At 40.4% G+C, this 21,943-nt stretch overlaps 1 protein-coding gene across 1 annotated transcript in view; it reads right to left on the bottom strand.

The window, feature by feature from the left end:
- GALNT2 (polypeptide N-acetylgalactosaminyltransferase 2) overlaps positions 1–21,943 on the bottom strand; it is a 483,612-nt gene that overhangs the window by 273,814 nt on the left and 187,855 nt on the right. The window contains 2 exon segments of the mRNA XM_030196432.1: positions 10,000–10,153; positions 16,694–16,787. Coding sequence (XP_030052292.1) covers positions 10,000–10,153; positions 16,694–16,787 — 248 coding nt within the window.

Genomic DNA, 21,943 nt, shown 5'->3' with positions numbered 1-21,943 from the left:
GCAACTTGTACCGTTCAGAGGACGCTGCAAATTCATACAATACATGCCCAGCAAGCCAGCCAAGTACGGTATAAAAATCTTCTGGATGTGTGATTCTGCAAATTATTATGGCATAAATGGCGTAATCTACTGTGGCAAAGAGGTTGGTGCACCAGTACAGAAGGATCTGGGGTCTGAAATAGTCAAAACTCTTGCTGTTCCAATATTCAATTCAGGTAGATACATCACCATGGACAATTATTTCACCAATGTTGAACTAGGCAATTTTCTGCTTGCAAAAGCTATTACACTTGTTGGTACTATAAAGCAAAACAGACGAGAAATTCCAGCAGCACTCAAACACAATCGTCAGCGAGCACTTTATGAGAGTGTCTTTGGATTCAATAACAAAGCGACTTTGGTATCTTACAAGGCAAAGAAGGAGAAATCTGTAATTTTACTCAGTACCATGCATCACGATTGCAGTGTTGACAGCAATAACCAAAAATTGAAACCAGAAATCATCCTGCATTACGTGCAACAAAGGAGGTGTAGATAAAATGGATGAGATGGTGGGAGAATATTCGTGTAAGAGGCAAACAAAACGATGGCCTGTAGTACTATTTTCAAATATGCTTGATGTAGCAGCCCTAAATTCATTCATTATTTATACAGAAACTCATCCTGAATTTCATGCACAGAGGAAGGACAGGAGACGCTTATTCTTGAAGGACCTTTGTCATGAACTTGTAATACCTCACATGATAGAGCGAAGCGACTTGAAATGCTTGCCAAAGAAAACTAAAGAAGCAATGAAACGGTGTGGCGTACAGTTTCAGATTACTCCAGAGCCAGGAGAAAGAAAACGAAAGCGTTGTTTCATGTGTCCAAGAAACATAGAGAGGAAAACTGAGCGATATTGTTCCACTTGTAAGGAAACTGTTTGCAAAGAACACTCTTCTGAAAATAACATGTCAGAATTGTTTGGAAGACTAATATAATAGAAAAGAAAGTTAGAATAAAAATGTAGCTGCAGCTAGTTTGCTATAGATTTCTATGCATTTTTGTTTGTTTTCATGAAATTTGGGAAAAAAAAGATTTTTTGGTGTTTTCTGTGAAAAATTATAATTAAAATGTTGTCCACTATTCATATTTTATTGAGCAATTTTGAAATAAACTTGTGAAAGTTATTTAAGTGTGTTTTTCTACATTATGTGCATGGGGGCCTAAAAGGCCCCCATGACGTTAATATGTATATTTTTAACGTCATGCGTTCTAGGGTTAAGAGGAAACGGTAAACTCAGCCAAAGAGACTGCTTAAAGCTTCCTCTCTGATGCCATTTTTTATGCCTCAAAGTATTACCCAAATTCTCAGTTTTATGATGAAACAACACATTCTTTCAGAACTGCAATTTGCATATCCGAAAACTTCTTAGTCTGTCTTTCCAATACATTAAACCTTTGCATTAATCTGTGTAGCATTAATCTGTGTAGCAGAGTTTTGAATCTAACCAGACAAAACCGCAACTTAAGTCAAGGAAGTCTCCAGTTTCACCAGAACATCCCAGAGGTTATCACAGCAGGCTTGTTAAGTAATATCAATTTACTCAAGGCAAGCTGAACATTCAAAACTCCCTACCTCCAGGCACAAAGTCTCCTCTAGCATATCTCCAGTTGGACCCTCGACAGCTTTCTGAGCTACGTTTCCCAATATGGTATGTACTGGCACTTCCAAAGGCTGCTCAGGCCCTATGCTGGAGTTTGCATCCACCACCTCGGTAAGAGAATAATTCACCTGCATATGACCCCAAACTGCCAGAGTTCACGCGGGTATTGTATCTCTGGGTAAATTTAACTTTGGCCTCAAGCGGGAGGGACAATACTTCTCCCAGTGCCTCCTCTCACATAGTGGTCTTTTGAGCCCTGGAGCCCATCACTGGAACAGTCACTGATAAGGCAGCTGGCACTGATGGGTAAGTGGGAGACTTGCCCTTTCTTTTCAGCATACATAAACAATTAAGAAAACTGCTCCAAAGCACAAAAAGTTGCAAGAGACTGCTTAGAGCTTCCTCTCTAGCACCCACATTTGAAACATTTTACATTGCCTCAGAAAATGCAATAAAACCCAGAAAGGAATCTCATATTGCTTTTGTTTATGCTTTTTGTTTATCTCATATTGCTTTTGTATATTGCAAATGTTTATTTGATGTTTATAATGGTTTTGTTGGTTCTCTACCACCAATCAGGGCCCCCGTGGTAATGGCCACGCACTGAGAAATTAGCACGTGGCCATTAATGGGGATATACTAAATGCGGCCATTTTACTGGCGCACTAAAAGTGGCTGCAGCACACAGTAAACCCACATGCAGACAGCAGCACCAGCCGCTTTTTAGAGTGGTTTAGTAAAAGGATCCCTTAGTGAGGCAACATATGGGGAGCATTCATTCATTCCTAAGCTGTATGGTCCTGGGGCTGCAGGCCGATTAAGAAAGCTTCCATTTAATATCCACAACTGTGCAACTCCAACCAGGCTGTTAGAAGGCAAACATGTGCCAAGGGAAGACAGGTGGAACTTAGGTTTAAAAATGATTCAAAAACACAAACTAGCCAAACCTTTGCTATATGCACTAATTATTGTGAATTTTCTATTTTTTTTTTTCATTTCTCTCTCAGTCCCCTTACTTCTTCCTCCCTTCCTTGGAATGTCATATCCACCTCTAAATCTATGCCCTCCCCCCACTGGTACTTTCATTTCTCAAGGGAGCTCCATTGCAGCCTGAATGTGCAGCCATTTGTGATCCAAGGATGAAGTAAGTAAATGTTAGATATACTTGCCACTTTGCATTTTCCTTCAAGATGATAAAATTGTGAATGTGTACGGAAGATGTGTGAATGCACAGCAGCTAAGGCTAAAGTCTTGACGGTTGCTACTGCTCACAAGTTTCAAACTGGATTAACGTGAAACTAGAGGTTCCTAAGCAATCAAAGGGGACCCGAGACAGTACACCACACTGAAGAACTCTAAATTTTTACACAGTGGTAAACTGCATGATCATCAACGATTCATGATGAGAGACCGTGAATACAGTCAGTTCATAGTAAGCCATTCAAACTGAAGGAAAAAAAGGAAAATTCCACAGGTGTAGAATAAAATGTTATGCTAGATATGACTCAACATACATATATTTTATTTTCAAATCATAAAGTCTACTACATAACAAACCTACAGCATATTGAACAAGCCCACTCTAACCCAACTGATTTCATTTTTTTCCTCCTACTTAGTGTTGTCTTGTAATCTGCACATGCTTCTGTCACTAAGCTGCATAAGTGACATAGCACAATATGCAAAAGACATCATGATTGAGGTGGTGTCATTAATTTATGTGGAAAAGCATTCCTGACAGCTCCAAACATTAAAGTGAGCTTCAATCCTGGCTTAGGCCTTCTACTCTCTGGGGCAGCCACAGCAGGGGGTGCTGTGAGGTCCCAGTCATCATGCAAAGGTGTCAATGAGTTTATAGATTGGGGGCTCATGATTACAAAGTTCTGGAAAAAGCCTCGGCACATGAGACCTGACTGAGGATATAGTGGAGTTCGAAAGAATTCCATAAGCCATGTTCTGCATGCTTTCCCAACTTATTTAGTCAGCAGAATGTAAAAACTTTATAGGGGTATGAAGACTTTTGCTGCACCTCTTTTTGTATTCAAACAATCCTGAGTGCTGCAATGTTACCTGTCCTATAAGACTATAGCAGTGTAATGTGCAAGTGTCTTTGTCTTTGGGATTAAACTTGACCGATCTCTTCAGATAGTTGCTGTACAGCACAATTCAGTTCCGGTCTGCAGCCTTCAGATTCCAAGGCTGCAAGACAGAATATTCAGAAGTTATTGGCTAAAATCTGATGATCAGCCTGTACATGGACAAGAGACTCGAGACACCATGGCTGGAGGTGAACAGAGCAAGCTATTTTCTGTGAGTAGGTGTTCATTAAAGCTATATATGCTAGCTGGAATTTAGAAGAGTTACCTGCAAAAAGGAAAAAGTAGCCATGCAAAAACAGGTGCAAATTTCTGGGGGTAGTTTCCTCTTGAAAACTGGTACAAAGTTCACGGGAAAGAGTACCTACAGACATTGCACCCATCCAGAGTTTGGAACATTGTCCCTTTTAGTGGTCTGTCAACTTAAGATATATTCAAGTAGAAAAGGACAATAGAATGACAATATCTCTCACAAAGTAGCACTGCCAAGTCATCAGGTCACCCCATTTGTTCTCTGGGGGGAGGGGGATTTTCCCTGGAGAACGGCTGTATAGGGGACATATTAGATAATGTATTCCCAGCATTAACAAAGGCCACTGCATCAAATCAGAAAGAATCATAATATACTCTCCCAGCATACTCTCAACACACCGAAATACCAAAAAACCTTAAACAGAAAAAACAAAACAAAACAAAAATACTATTTAATATACGACACTCCAATTAATCCGATTGCCTCCATTTTGCTATTTTGATCTTAATAGCATCAGGTATTTTAAGGTTGACCTGGTTAGTTTATCTGGGAAGAAATTTTAGAAAATCATCATAGATCAAGGTAGTTGAAATAAATGCGAGTTACTCAAGCAAGAACTTCAAATAGAAACTTAAAGTTCTAAACAGCAAAGCTTAGAAAGCTATTTGCTTAGGGAATCTGGAGACTGGATATTTGTAAGGTGGATTTGGAGCGGCTTATTGGTTGAGCATATTTATTTATAACATGCTTATTCAAATGTCTTCCTAATTTATACATTAATATGGCCAATCCCGCTGGCAATGGAAAATGAAGTGGAAAATATTCCCTGTTCTCTATACAATTCAGCTTGCTCTTATTATCCTTAACCACAGAAAACATTTAATATCCTGTACACATGCCGTTACTAGTCAAGAGCACGGGTAATTATACATTCCAATGCATGTACTACAGTAAGAGTTAATAGAATAGAACCCACCGCCAAAAAAGTTGTAAAGTAGCTGCTAAATCAAGTGAACAGTGGCGTGTGAATGTTACATGTGGGTTTGTTGGTTAAATATAAAAGATAACAACAGATTATCTAGAATGCAATGAAGGATGTTTTTAAGAGGGAAGAGAAGGAGAGCGCGCCCGTCTTTTGTTGCAAAAATTACACTGGCTTCTGATGAAAGATGGCTATAAAAGTAAGTACAATTAATTTAAAAAGTACTTAATACACAAAAAAAACAACATATTTAAAGGACAGAGTAAAATCTTATGTGCCTGTAAGTCATTTGAGATCCTCACAGGAGAAGACATGCACTGGAGAGATGCCAGAAGGTTGCTTGCAGAACTAGCTTTTAGTGTTATTGGGTCCAAGATCTGGAATAAGTTAGCATTGCACTTAAAAACTAGACATAATCTAGTATTTTCTTTTAGAAAGGGGTTAAAATCATTTCTCTTTCCTTCTAATTAAATGGAGTTTATGTGAAGGACAAGTAGTTTGCACTGTCCTATTTGAACAGAAGATGAGGAATTTTGGGGAGGCAAACATTAAGATGGGTATTTCTGGAATATGAATGTGGGAAGAGTCTTATTTCTCCTCATTTTTACTAATTATTGTTATTCTGACTTTTAATGCTGGGTTGCACTTAATATTTTGAATGTACATTTTCTACACGATAAATAAACTGACTCCCATCCCCTCTCCCCTAGCTACAGAAGCTCACAGAATTAAAAGGTGCAGACCAGAGGCAGCAACAAGCAGAAGCAAGAACATGGATGGCCAGTGTTCCTCCAGCTCCCCTACTGACACTCCCTCTAGGGTCTGATATCAGAAGCAGCAGCTAGACCAGCATGAGCTTCTGTTACTCAGACAGCTCTCTCCTTAGAGTGGAGGACCAGCCTAATAGTTAGAGATGCAGGCTGAGAACCAGGGAAGCCAGTACTGAAATCCCACTGCCTCTCCTTGTCACCTTGGACAAGTCACTGAACCCTCCATTGCCTTGAGTACAGACTGCAAGCCCACTGTAGATAGGAAAATACTTCCCATACCCGAATATAACTTGCCTAGAGCTAAAATTGAAAAGATGTGAACTAAAGCCAAATTTGATATGCACGGGCTTGCTCTAAGCATCCACGACGCATGTGGTACACATTACCGCATTTGGATGGACAAGATTTCCAACTAGCAAACAAAACAGAAACAGATTCCAAAATGCAAATCTGAAGAGGAAAATTAACCTCTATAGAAACAGGTCACCAGCCCAGAGTTACTTAATATATAGGGACTGTATGAGATACGACAGGAACACCATTTTGCTCATTTTAAAAGATGCAGGCAGGTGAAAAACTGTTTATGGAGACTGGGAAGGAGTATGTTTATTGATCTGTGTCCTTCATATGTTACAAGCTCTGACAGACAGTGTGATGGCTTTGCTGAATGCATCGCTCACCCAGGAGACGGATGCCAGATGAGTTCAAATGAGCAACGTTTAGGCTGTTTTTAATAAAAAGATGCTGGATGCTACTTTCTGTAGCAGTTTTCTAATTTGATGACTATGGTAAACTTGACTGAATCTACTATTGCTGCATAATCACAGGATTCTTGGCCCTTGCTGTTGGTTTGGATGCATAATCTGGCTTTCAGTATAGCCTTAGCATTCAGACCATATATGTTTCCCTGGTTGATATGTGATCATGAATGGATCAAAGTAGTTCAGGGTTACTCATATTCCTCAATCTGATCCCATGATCAAATAGATTTTTTATACCAGCTGAGAGGTTGTGTATTGAGGCACCAAAGGGTGCTAGCAGCAAACAGAAAAGCAGTATTCCCAACAGTTAAAGACGCAGGGGTTCTCAAAGGTCACCAATATTTCCCATCTTGTTTAATGCGCACTTTCAGCCCTTTGGCCCACTTAATAAGACCTTGAGTTTGATGGCATATGTAAATGTGGATGATATACAGAATTTTTTTCCCCAATTGCAATGTATTGGGAAGCCTCACTGTACTTTTGTCAGATGTACATCTGTCATAACAGCCTAGATGGAAACAAACATGCTTAAATACAGAGAAGACAAAGAAGCTCTGAGTAGGTAATACCCTTCCACAAGACGATTTCCCAGAATTGATTTGAGAGGGTGCCACACAAGGTGGAAGTAGATGTGAGGAGTTTGGGAATTCTGTTGGACTCCATGTTAACACTGGAAAGTCAGGTTAAGGCGGTCAGCAAGAAGGCCTATGGCCGGTTGTGGCTGCTGTTGCAACTGTGCCCCTTTTTAAGATCAAGTGATCTGAGGACAGTAATGCAACCGGTAGATGTGAGCCAAGTGGATTACCGCAACTTGAATAATGATGGCTTGTTTAAGTACTTGGCGAAAAGATTACAAGTAGAGCTGTACCGAATAGGATATTTTACTATTTGGTTGAATTACGAATAATGAAAAACATTATCCGGCCAAATACGAATAATGGACACTGAGCTTTAACATAATAATAAAAGAAACAACATGAAATCAGACATCAAGTGTTTATTTCAGAAGGATTTAGCACAATACAGCCCCGGATTATTCGTATTCGAATTTTAATCACTATTTGGCCGAATACAAATAATATATTCAGTGAACTATTCGAGGCCGAATAGAATGCATATATTTGGTACAATCCTAGTTACAAGTAATCCAAGACATGGGGGGTATGTTTACTAAGGTACGCTAGCATTTCTAACGCACCTTTAAATTGAAGGCGCATTAAACGCTAATGCGCCTATATATTTCTTTGGGTGCGTTAAAAACGCTAACACGCCCATAGTCCAGCTTAGTAAACATAGGCAGAGATGACAAGATAGGAAGGAGTGGGAAACCAAAGGAAAGAGCCTCCCCTATACAGGGGATTACAGAGAAGATGGTTTCACAGCCAGCATAGAAAAAACTGGTACAATAGACATCTGTAGATTCTGTTAAAAAATTTTAAAAAGAGAGCTGGAAACAGTTACTCATCTTGTAGCTGGCTGCGAAGTATTGATGGCGGAAAATTTAAATACAGAATGGCACAACAAGGTGGCACATCCATTCACTGAAAACTTTGTAAATATTACAGCATCTCTGTATTGGAAAAGCACTGGGACTGTGATCCTAACATTATTATGAAGGATGAAGAAATTATGATCATCTGGAACGTTCCCATGCCGACCGATATAAAACTATATGCAAGGTAACCAGACAGTGGTAAAAGAGAAAAACACCAAAACAACGTTGATCATAGAGGTGTCAGTCTCAAGTGATTACTCTGAATCATGTGGAGAGACAGAGATCCTCAAGTACCAAGAAATTGTTATAAAAAAAAAATACAGAACTTTCCCATCATTTTGGGTGCCACAGACTTGATTAAGAAGAATTTCCAAGCACATGTGGATAGGTTTCTTATGCATGTCACATCTTAAGAACTCCAGAGAGAAGTTCTCTTTGACATGATGTAAGTGCTATGGTGAGCGTTAGCAATAAGTTTGAGAGACTAAGATCATATTCTACAATATCCTAGCTTAAGAGTGAAGTTCATTATTGTCATAGTATGAGCAAAAACAACCCATACGGAGACAATGCCCCTAAAGAGCCTTGCACTGGCTCCTGAATTCACAGAGGGCGAAATTTAAGATCCACTGTCTAGCGTTCCATGTGTAAGCATTACTACAGCAGAACATTTGCAAGGCAAGATTTCCTAGTATCAGCCCTCACACACATTATGGTCAAATTAAACAAGAACTCTGGCTATCCCATCCTTTAAAGAGGTAGTTCTAATTTCTTAGAATGCATGGCCTCTTTAAGAAAAGGAATGAATGCAGTCCAAGTGCTTTTCCAATACAGAGATGCTGTAATATTTACAAAGTTTTCAGTGAATGGATGTGCCACCTTGTTGTGCCATTCTGTATTTAAATTTTCCACCATCAATACTTTGCAGCCAGCTACAAGATGAGTAACTGTTTCCAGCTCTCTTTTTAAAATTTTTTAACAGAATCTACAGATGTCTATTGTACCAGTTTTTTCTATGCTGGCTGTGAAACCATCTTCTCTGTAATCCCCTGTATAGGGGAGGCTCTTTCCCTTGGTTTCCCACTCCTTCCTGTCTTGTCATCTCTGCCTATGTTTACTAAGCTGGACTATGGGTGGACCGGACTGGTGGAGGGGTAGCATTGTATATTAACGAGAGCCTTGACTCAGAGTACAAATTCAGCAGGACACAAATCACACCTTTGAATTGTGGGTTGACTGCTGCAAGAAGACTTGGTGGTCATTTGGTAAAGCGGTGGCACGAGTCAAAGAGAAGTGACAGCAGGCCAGGCAGGAAAGAGTGGGATTCTTTCCTGCCCAGAACAGGTACTCCCATGGAGCCCCCAACTCCCAGGTGAGTGCAGGAATACTGTGGGCACCTACACAGTGCGCACTACAAACGCTAACGCACCTCTAGCGCAACTTAGTAAACAGGGCCCCAATTTTGGGATGTGCGCTTGACAAATTTTTGTTTTTTTAAGAGATCTGTCAGGGGTAGAATGTGTGCACTCCTCTGCTAACCAGTTAGCACATCCACATTACTATGCGCCAACTAGTTAGCACATGGATAACACAGGAGTCCTTATCACCTACAAAACAGATGCTAAGAGATCCCATAGTGATTTTGTTAAAGTGGGCATTAGTGCATGGCATTAATTGACAAAAAAAATTGGGTTTTTACAGCCACGGTAATAATAGTTCCCATAAGGGTGCAATAAGGCCATTTGTTACCCAGCTTAGTAAAAGCTGTTTGTCTGTCCTAATTAGATTGTAAGCTCTGTCGAGCAGGGACTGTCTCTCTCTATGTCCAGTGTACAGCGCTGCATAAGTCTAGTAGCACTATAGAAATGATAAGTAGTAGTAGTAAAAGGACCCATAGATTTTTTTAAGGCACACTAATTAACCAAAAATCATATTAACAAATATACATCCTTAGTTTGTGTGTGTTTTACAAGTCACCTCTCTGTTGCCTACTTACTGATCATGTCTGGTATCAGGCACATTCCTGTCCATACGCAGTTTGTCACTTTCTACTTGATTGAATTTGTTACGGGCATATGGGTCCTGGCCAGGTCGAACCACAGTAACACCAACATATTCCTCCTGATCAAAGTCCTGCCACCGAACTTTGCCTTAAAAAGCAAATACCAAAAAGGGAGACATTAGAGATAGATTTGGAAAAAAAAAACACTTTTTTTTTGTGATCAAGGAAAGGAAATAGCAGTGTTAACTTAAGCAATTAAAAATGTAGACAAGTTCTCTCACCCATCAATGCACCTAGGCACTTACCTGCATTACTGCCACTCTTGCAGTTGGAATCATACTTGAGCTCACATCATGAAATGTGAAAGTGTCTTCCTAATATGAAACTAGGCTGAGACTCCTAAGAGCTCCCATGTGGAAGAGGTAGTTAGAAAATGTCAAGTTAAATTGCATTCTTGTCATTTAAAATTAATTGAGGTAGCACATAGCCAGTAAAGAAGTTTCCCTTGGGAAGCTTTTCAGAGGACTTCTCCAGTACCAAGAAATGAATGCTCCGACAGTGGAACTAGCAGCTCATTTTCGGGCCTGCTCTGGGATGTGGGGCTAATCAAAAAAATTTATTGAGTTAGTCTTAATCAAAAGGCATCATTTTATATTTTGTTTTATTTTTATTAACTTCAAAAGGCAGCAACAGCAGGTCAACTCAAGTGACCTTCATGTCTACCAGAGTTGAAATGCTATTTTACCAGCAAGGAGATCAAAATGAGAGAAGAGTATTAGGAAGGAAATGTGAACAGTGGGAATAAGGTACAGGGGAGAGAACGAGAGAGGATGGGGGAGACTTTTAAAGGGACTGAAAGCAGTGAGGGGGAAGTGATTTTAGATGTTAGCCCCTTAAAATTACCAGTTTGGTCTGGCAGATATATTAATTAGTTGACATTTACCCACACAAGAGAACTGCAGTGTTATACTCTGATTATAATGATCAAAGTGCGTCAAGGACTGTACAGCAACAGCAGACAAACTAGCATGTACTTTTATATTACACACCAAGTGACAACAGGACTTTAAAATGAGAGAGGAAAAAATACATTTAAAGTAAGGGATCTCATAGTAGTATGTATTTCAGATGATAGTGAGATGCATCACAAAATCAAACATGGTACAATCTGGACATATCCGAAAGATGCAGCGAGCACAAAAGGCTTGACAAAATCTCCTACCGAAAGAGGTGGGCCATGAACAAATGAGGCTTCACAGCTAACTTCACATACACACACACCAGGTTTGCTTCCTGTTGGGCTGGTGTTCAAATTCTATCCAGACAACACAACACAAATTATACTTTCCTCCAGATCCACCTCTTACATTTCTGACCATCCATGTCCCTCTATTTCTTGCTTAATATCTAACTCAGTATTGTCCAGCTAGAACAGTGTTTCCCAAGTCAGACCTGGAGTACCCCCCTTGCCAGTCAGATTTTCATGATATCCACAGTGAATATGCATGAAAGAGATTTGCATACAATGGAGGCAGTGTATGCAAATCTATCTCATGCATATTCATTGTGGATATCCTAAAAACCTGACTGGCAAGGGCAGTACTCCAGGACCAGCTTGGGAAACACTGGTCTAGATCACTTGGATCATCCCAACAGAGAAATCACAGATGCCACCATAAGACGATCAGTTCAGGGTCTGGAGCTCTAGAATCTGCTGCTGTAACAACTTAAGGCTCCAAAATTCTCTACAAAAATTTAAGATGAACCTGAAACCATCCTTTTTACTGATGGCTACCATTGCTAGTGGGGTATGACCAGTGTGGGCCTGAGCTACACAGTTGATACTACTTTTCCCCTCCCCCTTGCCTCTATTGAAAAATGTATTTTTCCCTTTCCCCTCTTTAATCTTATTCTCAGTTTCCTATTCTGCCCTTCTATTTTACATTGTGCGCAGCTCAGACATTTGCTCGATGAGTGGGATAGAAACTTTGCTTCTTCAATGCACCAACACTTCTAAGCAGCCTTTAATCACTTCTGATTCATTTGCCTTATTGCATGTTTCAAATATCTCACGTCCCCATCACATCCCCTTTATTTTTAATGCTGCTCTGCCAATTAACTTCAACGTGAGCAAACACTCAATCTACAACTTTCCTCATTAAGAATACATTTCTCAGTCTGTTGGTATATATAGTACATGATTCAACAACTTCAAGAGTGCAACACAACTCATCAATATTAAACACCCTCTTCATTGTAAAAACATGAGCTTTTAGGAAAGATCTTGTAGCACAAGAATCTTCAAATCCGCAGTTCAAGCAGCATGGGCCTCTATTAAATTTAGATGCAACCCATTGAAAGTTCAGTGGAGAAAATGTGGTCCTTCTTTGCCCTGGTGTTTTTTGGTCTTTTTTTTTTTTCTAACTTGTGCAAAGGTACATGTGTCTTAGAACCATACCTCCTTGAGGTGAGAGCAAGAACAGTGCGGACAGTCACGGATGCCGCCTGGCTCCAGATTTTCAAGACATAGAGAACCAGTCTCAGTTTTACCATGCTGTAGGCAGAGACTTTTATCTAATCTCCCTCTTGCATTCCCTAAGCAAACTCAGACTACAAGTCCCCGCAAGCGGTGGGGTAAACTCAGGAGCAGATCAGCCTGTCCTGAAAGTCTGGGACCTGCTGGTAAACCAAAGAGGATTTCCATGAGTTTGAAGGCTAAGAACATTTTAAAAGACGCAAAATAGAATAGTGTCAGCCAGTAAGTAATTTCTTCATGTTGCTGAGCAAGGCATATAGAAAATAAATAGCGGTGTTTAAATTCAGTCCCCTCACAAGCAGCTACATAAGTACATAAGTATTGCCTACTGGAAAGACCAAAGGTCCATCGAGCCCAGCATCCTGTTTCCAACAGTGGCCAATCCAGGTCACAAATACCTGGCAAGATCCCCAAAAAGTACCAAAACATTCTATACTCTTATCCCAGAAACAGTGGATTTTCACCAAGTCCATTTAATAACAGTCTATGGACTTTTCTTTAGGAAGCTGTCCAACCTTTTTTAAATTCCACTAAGCTAACCACCTTACTACATTCTCTGGCAACGAATTCCACAGTTTAATTACACGTTGAGTGAAGGAAGTTTCTTCGATTTGTTTTAAATTTACTACATTGTAGCTTCATCGCATGCCCCCTAGTCCTAGTATTTTTTGAAAGCGTAAACAGACGCTTCACATCTACCCATTCACTCCACTCATTATTTTATAGACCTCTATCATATCTCCCCTTAGCTTCTTTTCTCCAAGCTAAAGAGCCCTAGCCGCTTTAGCCTTTCCTCATAGGGAAGCCGTCCCATCCCCTTTATCATTTTCGTCGCCCTTCTCTGCACCTTTTCTAATTTCACTATATCTTTTTTGAGATGCGACGACCAGAATTGAACACAATATTCAAGGTGCGGTCGCACCATGGAGCGATACAAAGGCATTATAACATCCTCATTTTTGTTTTCTATTCCTAATAATACCTAACATTCTATTTGCATTCTTAGCCGCAGCAGCACACTGAGCAGAAGGTTTCAACATATCATCAACGATGACACCTAGATCCCTTTTTCTTGGTCTGTGACTCCTAACGTGGAACCTTACATGACGTAGCTATAATTCGGGATCCTCTTTCCCACATGCATCATTTTGCACTTGCTCACATTAAATGTCATCTGCCATTTAGACTCCCAGTCTCGTAAGGTCCTCTTGTAATTTTTCACAATCCTCCCACGATTTAATGACTTTGAATAACTTTGTGTCATCAGCAAATTTAATTACTTCACTAGTTACTCCCATCTCTAGGTCATTTATAAATATGTTAAAAAGCAGCGGTCCCAGCACAGAGCCCTGGGGAACCCCACTAACTACCCTTCTGCATTAAGAATACTGATCATTTAACCCTACTCCCTGTTTTCTATCTTTTAACCAGTTTTTAATCCACAATAGAACATTACCTCCTATCCCATGACTCTCCAATTTCCTCTGGAGTCTTTCATGAGGTACTTTGTGAAACGCCTTCTGAAAATCCAGATACACAATATCAACTGGCTCACCTTTACCAACATGTTTGTTCACCCCTTCAAAGAAAATGTAGTAGATTGTAGAGGCAAGATTTCCCTTCACTAAATCCATGTTGACTTTTGTCTCATTAATCCATGCTTTTGAATATGCTCTGTAATTTTGTTCTTTATAATAGTCTCTACCATTTTGCCTGGCACCGATGTCAGACTCACCAGTCTATAATTTCCCGGATCTCCTCTGGAACCTGTGATGTCCAAATGACTACACTCACACATATTCTTATTTTACCACCACCACAAAAAACAAGGGTCCAATACTGGGAGCACCAAAATCTGAAAGACAAAATTGTCTATCACCAGTCAAATCTAGTAGCTTAACTTTTCAGCTTAAAATTCACCTAAATTTAGGTTTCTAAAAGTTATGCTCTTAAAATTATGCCAACCACTCACCTGCCTTGATTTAGAAGCCTAATTTACATGCCTAGTGCTGAAAATCAGTGTTAAGCTCCTGTTTTCCCTATCCTAAACCTGCCCATTGCCAATCACTTTTCAGGCTCATAAATGTAGGAATTTAGTGAAATGTTGGGCATACGTTTAGGCACTCAATCCTAGTGAATTCTCAAAGAAACCAATTAAGGAGCCCAACTCTCAAAGTTGGAAGCCTAAACCATTTAAATACTAGCCTCAAAGACCACACATGCATAAAGTCTGGGTTCCATCAACAAGCGAGTGCAAATTTCAGACATACTTTTTTACTCTCTTTTTTTGTTATAGTTTATGTTTTAATGAACATACCTATTGTGAGTTCTATTTGTTAACAATTTTCTATTATCTAGTAAGTGCATATGATCAGGACAACTGAATTCTTACTGCTAGAAGAGCTGCTACCTACTGAGAAAGGCGTCACATGAAATATTTCATTTTTTGCTTCACTATCTGAAATATGAGATGGATTCTGGAAGGAGGACAGGGCCTACTGCTGAATGAATACATGTTTCACATTGATATGAATATCAAAGTGCAGTAAATAGTAATTTCCAAAGGAAAGTGGTCAGCAATCCACACACAAAGATCATATGACTACTCCGCCCTGCCAGCGTAAAGGATTCTGTTATAATCGTCTTGAAAAAGCTCCTAATCATATGCAGGGCTCTTCATGTGCCACTAATCACACTATTCCTCATTTTACTGTTACACTTTCTTCCACACGGAAAAAAGCCATACCAATGAGATCAATGATCATCTCTCTGCTTGTCGAATAGTTCTTCAAAACAAGGAGGCTGTAAATTCACCACTTTTGGCATGCAGGAAGAAAATGTGAATACATAGGAATAGCCATACTGGGTCAGACCAATGGTCCATCTAGCCCAGTATCCTGCTTCCAACAGTGGCCAATCCAGGTCATAAGTACCTAGCAGTATTCAAAACGGTCATGTAATGATGCCAGGAATAAGTAGTGGCTTTCCCCAAGAACTTGTCCAAACTTATACATGAAAGGTTGTTACTACATCCTCCAGCAACAAGTTCCAGAGCTTAACTATTTGTTGAGTGAAAAAAAAATTTTGTTTTAATAATATTAACATGTAATTTCCTGGAGTGTCCCCCAGTCTTTGTACTTTTTGAAAGAGTAAACAATCAATTTACATTTATCTGTTCTACTCCACTCAGGATTTTGTAGACCTCAGCTGTCTTCTTCAAGCTGAAGAGACCTAACCTCTTAAGCCTTTCCTCAGCTAATCTTTCAGATAAGTTCCAAATCAGAAATGCTGCTCAATATTTTTGGAGAAGCAAGCCTCCCCCCCCACCCCCCCACCCCCCAAAAAAAAAAAAATATCTGCATGGCTTTCTATGGGTGACTGTTAGAAGTTACAGAATGTTGATTAGCACTGTGTTCCTCATAGTGTTTGTGTTGCAAGCCTTTTATCATTTTAATAGCCATTCTCTGAATTGCTCCTTATAACGGTATGATCTCTACCCACTATACATCATTCCTCCTGCTCACGCCTTGGCTTATACAGATAGAAGAAAAACCAAGGGGCAATGGACCCAGAGGCTCATGTGTTCAGTAGCATTCTTTAGAAAGCTCCGGTACAGTCCTCTGTAACTGTATGAGATGGGAGCCATGTGAGCCAGGTGTGGATTGCTGTGCCTGCTGGGTATCAGAAAAGGTTAGATTTCATGCTAAATATCAGGGGAGTCATTTTATACAAGGACCTTCCATGTGTAAAGGCTTTTTCATTTGTAGAAAAGGCCTTTCAAAAAATTGTCCAGCAGTATAAATACACAAAAGCAAACATGTCAACAAGACAGCACATACTTTCACACGTTAGATGTAGGCATTCCCGGGGCAAAGTTGTGATTACCCACATATGTTATTAAAAAAGCGAGGATGTGTAGTGTGCATCAGCTTTTGTGCACTATTAAGACTGAATCTGGAAGCCTATGTTTAAAGGTGTATAGGCCTTAGACTTCAAATGAGTTACATTTTTGGACTCCTCAAATTAATAAGACAAACTAAATCAATAAAGCTGTGCAAAAATAATTAAAATTGGGGAGCTTTGCCAATTATTGTTCAGCTCCCAAGGAATTCTTTTCACATGCTTGTCTGTTAGCTGTGGGCTGCACCATACCTGGAGGCAGAGTCTCCATGCCTTGTGCCTTTTCTTCCCCATTGCTGCTGTGCAGCTCTTTCTTCTTTCCAGTATCAATTTCATTCCAGTCCTCCTGAAATAAAAGCAGAGCAGACAGTTAGAACAGGGCAGGCACAACGCAACGGGAGACTGATATTACTACTACTTAACATTTCTAGAGCGCTACTGGGGTTACGCAGTGCTATACAGTATAATAAAGAAGGATGTTGCCTGCTCAAAGGAGCTTACAATCTAAAGGACAAAATGTCAAGTAGGGGCAGTCTAGATATCCTGAATGGAGGTATAATAGTTATGTGCCGAAGGCGACATTGAAGAGGTGGGCTTTGAGTAAGGATTTGAAGATGGGCAGGGAGGGGTATACTCTCTGATGTCCTACGCTGATATTCCTAGGGACAGAGGAGGCCCTCATAAGCACCATAACATAGCCATTATGGGCAGATATGGACCACTTAGTCCATTAAGCCTGATTTAAAAATGTCCCCATTTCACTCTTTGAACCACAGCAGTTGTAGATTATTCTAGATTTACCAGTGAATCCTAAATAAAGAAGAGATCAATCAGATTTTAGAAATCAAAAGACTGTACACTTTGGGAATTTTTTTTTTTTTTTAATCAGGCTTTGGGGTCACACATACAGAAAGGTTCAAGGCTTTTATTTAAGATACTCTAATAATCATAGATTATGATGGAGCAAAATAATGAAAGTTATGAGCCCTAGGAATAAGAACATGTTTCATCAATAAGCTGCCTCAGGGGGTTAATGCTGGACAATTATAACTAACACATAAAAAAAATAACACACATAGGGGTCCTTTTACTGTGGTAAAAAGAGCCTGCGGAAGCGGCAGTTTTTGCTGCGCACTGAGGCCTTTGTTACTGCAGCGGGTAAAAAGGCTGCAAAAATACGTGGCCACGTGGTAAGATTTTACTGTGTGGCCATGTGGAGGGGGAGGGCTCCCGTGCTAACCCGGCACTAACTGGGAGGTAAGTGGCACTGCCCAATTACCACCAAGTAACCACCACGCAAAACAAATCGCACCCTATTTTCCCCAGCTTGAGAAATGGCGCGCGTTGGGTCAGGAATACCGCCGGTGCCTACACTGGGCTGGAAATAGCCCAAAATTGGCAAACACGGTAAACCCGTATCGGGCTTACCACCACTTTGTAAAATGGCTCCATAATAACCATATGACATAAAATACAAGTCAATAAATATTACGAATAACAAGACATTCAAAATGTAGTACTTCCTAAAACTAAAATAACCAAATGAAATAGACAGAACAAAATACTCACGAATATTTCAATTTCAATAATATTATTAATATTTCCTTTTATAGGAGAATCAATAAAAAAAAAAAAAAAAAAAAAAAAAAGATTTTAAACATTTCTCTTTTAGCTAAACATCTTCGACCCATAATGGGAAAAAAAGGGCATCCCTGACGAGCACTTGGACGACTTTACCTGGTCCTGTTTTACTTACGAACAAGCCACAAAAAGGTGCCCGAACTGACCAAATGATCACTGGAGAGAATCAGGAATCACCTCCCCTTACTCCCCCAGTGGTCACTAACCCCCTCCCACCCTCAAAAAACATCTTTACAAATATATCATGCCAGCCTCAAATGTCATACTCAGGTCCACTGCAGCAATATGCAGGTACCTGGAGCAGTTTTAGTGGGTGCAGTGCACTTCAGGCAGGCAGACCCAGGCCCATCCCCCCCCCCCCCCCACCTGTTACACTTGTGGTGGTAAATGTGAGCCCTCCAAAACCCACCACAAACCCACTGTACCCACAACTAGGTGCCCTCCTTCACCCCTAAGGGCTATGGTAGTGGTGTACATTGGTGGGTCGTGGGGTTTTTTTTTGGGGGGGGGGGCTTAGCACACAAGGTAAGGAAGCTATGTACCTCGGAGCAATTTCTGAAGTCCACTGCAGTGCCCCCTAGGGTGCCCAGTTGGTGTCCTGGCATGTGAGGGGGACCACTGCACTACGAATGCTGGCTCCTCCCATGACCAAAGGTCTTGCATTTGGTCATTTTTGAGATGGGCGTCCTTGGTTTCCATTATCGCCGAAAATCAGGAACAACCAAGTCTAGGGACGACCATCTCTAAGGACGACCTAAATTTCAACATTTGGGCGTCCCCGACTGTATTATCGAAACGAAAGATGGTCGTCCATCTTGTTTCGATAATACGGGTTTCCCCGCCCCTTCGTCGGGATGTTTTGCGAGGATGTCCTCAGCAAAACTTGGGTGTCCCTTTCGATTATGTCCCTCTATGTCTCCCATAGCTTGAAGCTGAGTACTAAATTGCTTTTAAAAGAAAGGGGAGGGGGGAAAAGGAGGATTGGAATTTAATGCTGTAGATGATGTCTTGCAATTAAGTAGTACATGTTTTTGTACCACAATTGAATACAAATGATTGAAACATAAATCCCTCTGAACTGGAGCATTATTCCTAGAAAGAAAAAAAAGCACCAGTTCCACATATTTGCAACAGTAAGAGAAATTGTATGTGACCAGATATTAACGAAAATCTGACAAACAAAAAGCTTTTGCTGTGCCAAAAATACACTTTTGGGCCTAGAAACAGGTAAAGGAAGCAGAAGACACAAGGTATTAAGGGATGGGCTGATAATCCTATGCACAACCTTTAAACAACCTACCAAATCAAAGACACAACAACCAACCAACTGGAATAATCTCCAGATATGAACACCACCGACAAAATGAGGAAAACAACGACAACAACAAACTCAACTACCGAAGAAATAGACAACTAATAAAAATAAACACGTCACACCCCACTTTGGAACCATATCACTCAATCCAACTAGGATACATCAATGCAAGATCAGCAGTAAGCAACTCAGCAGACTTACTAGACTGGATCATCACAGACAAATTAGACCTCCTATTCATCACAGAAACCTGGTTCCATAGTCCCACAGACCCCGCAATCCTCCAAACGTGCCCACCAAAATACAAAATCACGCACTAGACAAGAAATGGAAAAAAAAAGAGGAGGCGGAATAGCTATCATATACAAACCTGAATTCACTATCACAATCACGGGCGAATCCACCTCACCACAACTTGAAATCATCCAAGCCTAATAGGACACCTTAACACAATCCTATTCTACAGGCCACCAGGAAAATGGCAAGACGCCCAAACACAACTCTTGGATTTCATCTCAAATTCCTGCGTATCAGCCTCAAACATCCTCATACTAGGCGACATCAACCTACACCTAGAAGATGACACCTTACCAAGTACACGAGAATTCAAAGAATTCCTAAAACTCTGGGATCTGCAAACACCCAACATACAACCAACTCACGAAAAAGGACACACACTAGATATCATAACGAATAGATTCGAACCAGACTCAACTATCATACTCGCTAACACAAGATGGACACCAACACTATGGTCAGACCACCATAGAGCAAATGTCACTCTCTGCTGGCGAAAAACACAACTAAACACGAACAATAAACATGAGCGAACAACCTACACAACGAGAGGGAAAATAGACCCCTCAACATTCTGGCAACAGATCTACCAGAACGAATGGACTACAAACGCTGACACCATCCAATTCCTCCAAGAATGGGATGACATAAGCACAACAACATTAGACAAAATCGCCCCAGTCCAAACCAGAACAACACACAGGAAAAATGCAAATCCATGGTTCACCGAAGAGCTGAAAAAACTAAAAACACAAGTCAGGAGACTAGAACGAGCCTGGAACAAAAAGAGAGACGAACAAACACTAAACAACTGGAAACTACTTCGGAGAAAATACAAATATACCATAAAACAGACAAAAAGACTACACTACAAAACATTAATAGGACCAAACTACAAAGACACACAAACTCTTCAACCTCGTGAACAAACTGTTAGACACCTCACTAGTTACAACCAACGACAAAGATACACCAAGTGTCGACAACCTAGTGACATACTTCAAGGAGAAAATTATACTACTACGACACAAAATACCCACCAGCCCTACAGAACACACCACTCTTCTAGACTGCCTAGATCCAGAAGAAGGAATATTCCCAGCAGACAGAACCTGGACCGAATTTGAACTACCAGAAGACCTCATCTCTAAAACTCTCAAAAGATATGCTAAATCCAACTGCAAACTAGACATATGTCCAAATAGCCTCATGAAATCTGCTCCCCAGAAATTCATAATAGACCTAACAAACCACATAAACTACATGCTACAAAATGGACTCTTCCCAAAAGAAAAAGGAAAAATCTTGCTCACCCCTATTCCTAAAGATACAAAGAAAAACACGAGCGAAATAACCAACTACAGGCCAATAGCATCTATACCACTAATAACCAAGATAACTGAAGGTATGGTAACTAAACAACTCACAAACTATCTAGATAAACATTCAATACTGCATGACGCCCAATCAGGATTCCGATCGAATCATAGCACAGAAACAGTATTAATCACCCTTATGACCAAATTCAAACAAATAATCGCAACTGGCAACAATATACTCCTCCTACAATTTGACATGTCAAGCGCCTTCGACATGGTAGACCATGGAATCCTGCTACACATACTCGAACATTTTGGCATAGGAGGAAATGTCCTGAACTGGTTCAAGGGGTTCCTAACCCTACGTTCGTATCAAGTCACATCTAATTCAACCACGTCCAAGGCATGGACACCTGAATGTGGAGTCCCACAAGGATCACCTCTTTCACCAACTATTTTCAACCTAATGATGATCCCTTTAGCAAAACTCTTATCAAACCATAACCTCAACCCGTATATATACGCCGATGATGTAACAATATACAGTGGGGGAAATAAGTATTTGATCCCTTGCTGATTTTGTAAGTTTGCCCACTGACAAAGACATGAGCAGCCCATAATTGAAGGGTAGGTTATTGGTAACAGTGAGAGATAGCACATCACAAATTAAATCCGGAAAATCACATTGTGGAAAGTATATGAATTTATTTGCATTCTGCAGAGGGAAATAAGTATTTGATCCCCCACCAACCAGTAAGAGATCTGGCCCCTACAGACCAGGTAGATGCTCCAAATCAACTCGTTACCTGCATGACAGACAGCTGTCGGCAATGGTCACCTGTATGAAAGACACCTGTCCACAGACTCAGTGAATCAGTCAGACTCTAACCTCTACAAAATGGCCAAGAGCAAGGAGCTGTCTAAGGATGT

The sequence above is a fragment of the Microcaecilia unicolor genome, chromosome 3 (genome assembly GCF_901765095.1).
Source record: "Microcaecilia unicolor chromosome 3, aMicUni1.1, whole genome shotgun sequence".
In the NCBI taxonomy this organism is placed as follows: domain Eukaryota; kingdom Metazoa; phylum Chordata; class Amphibia; order Gymnophiona; family Siphonopidae; genus Microcaecilia; species Microcaecilia unicolor.
The sequence above is the reverse complement of the archived record's forward strand: the minus strand, read 5'-3'. Positions and strand labels throughout refer to the sequence as shown.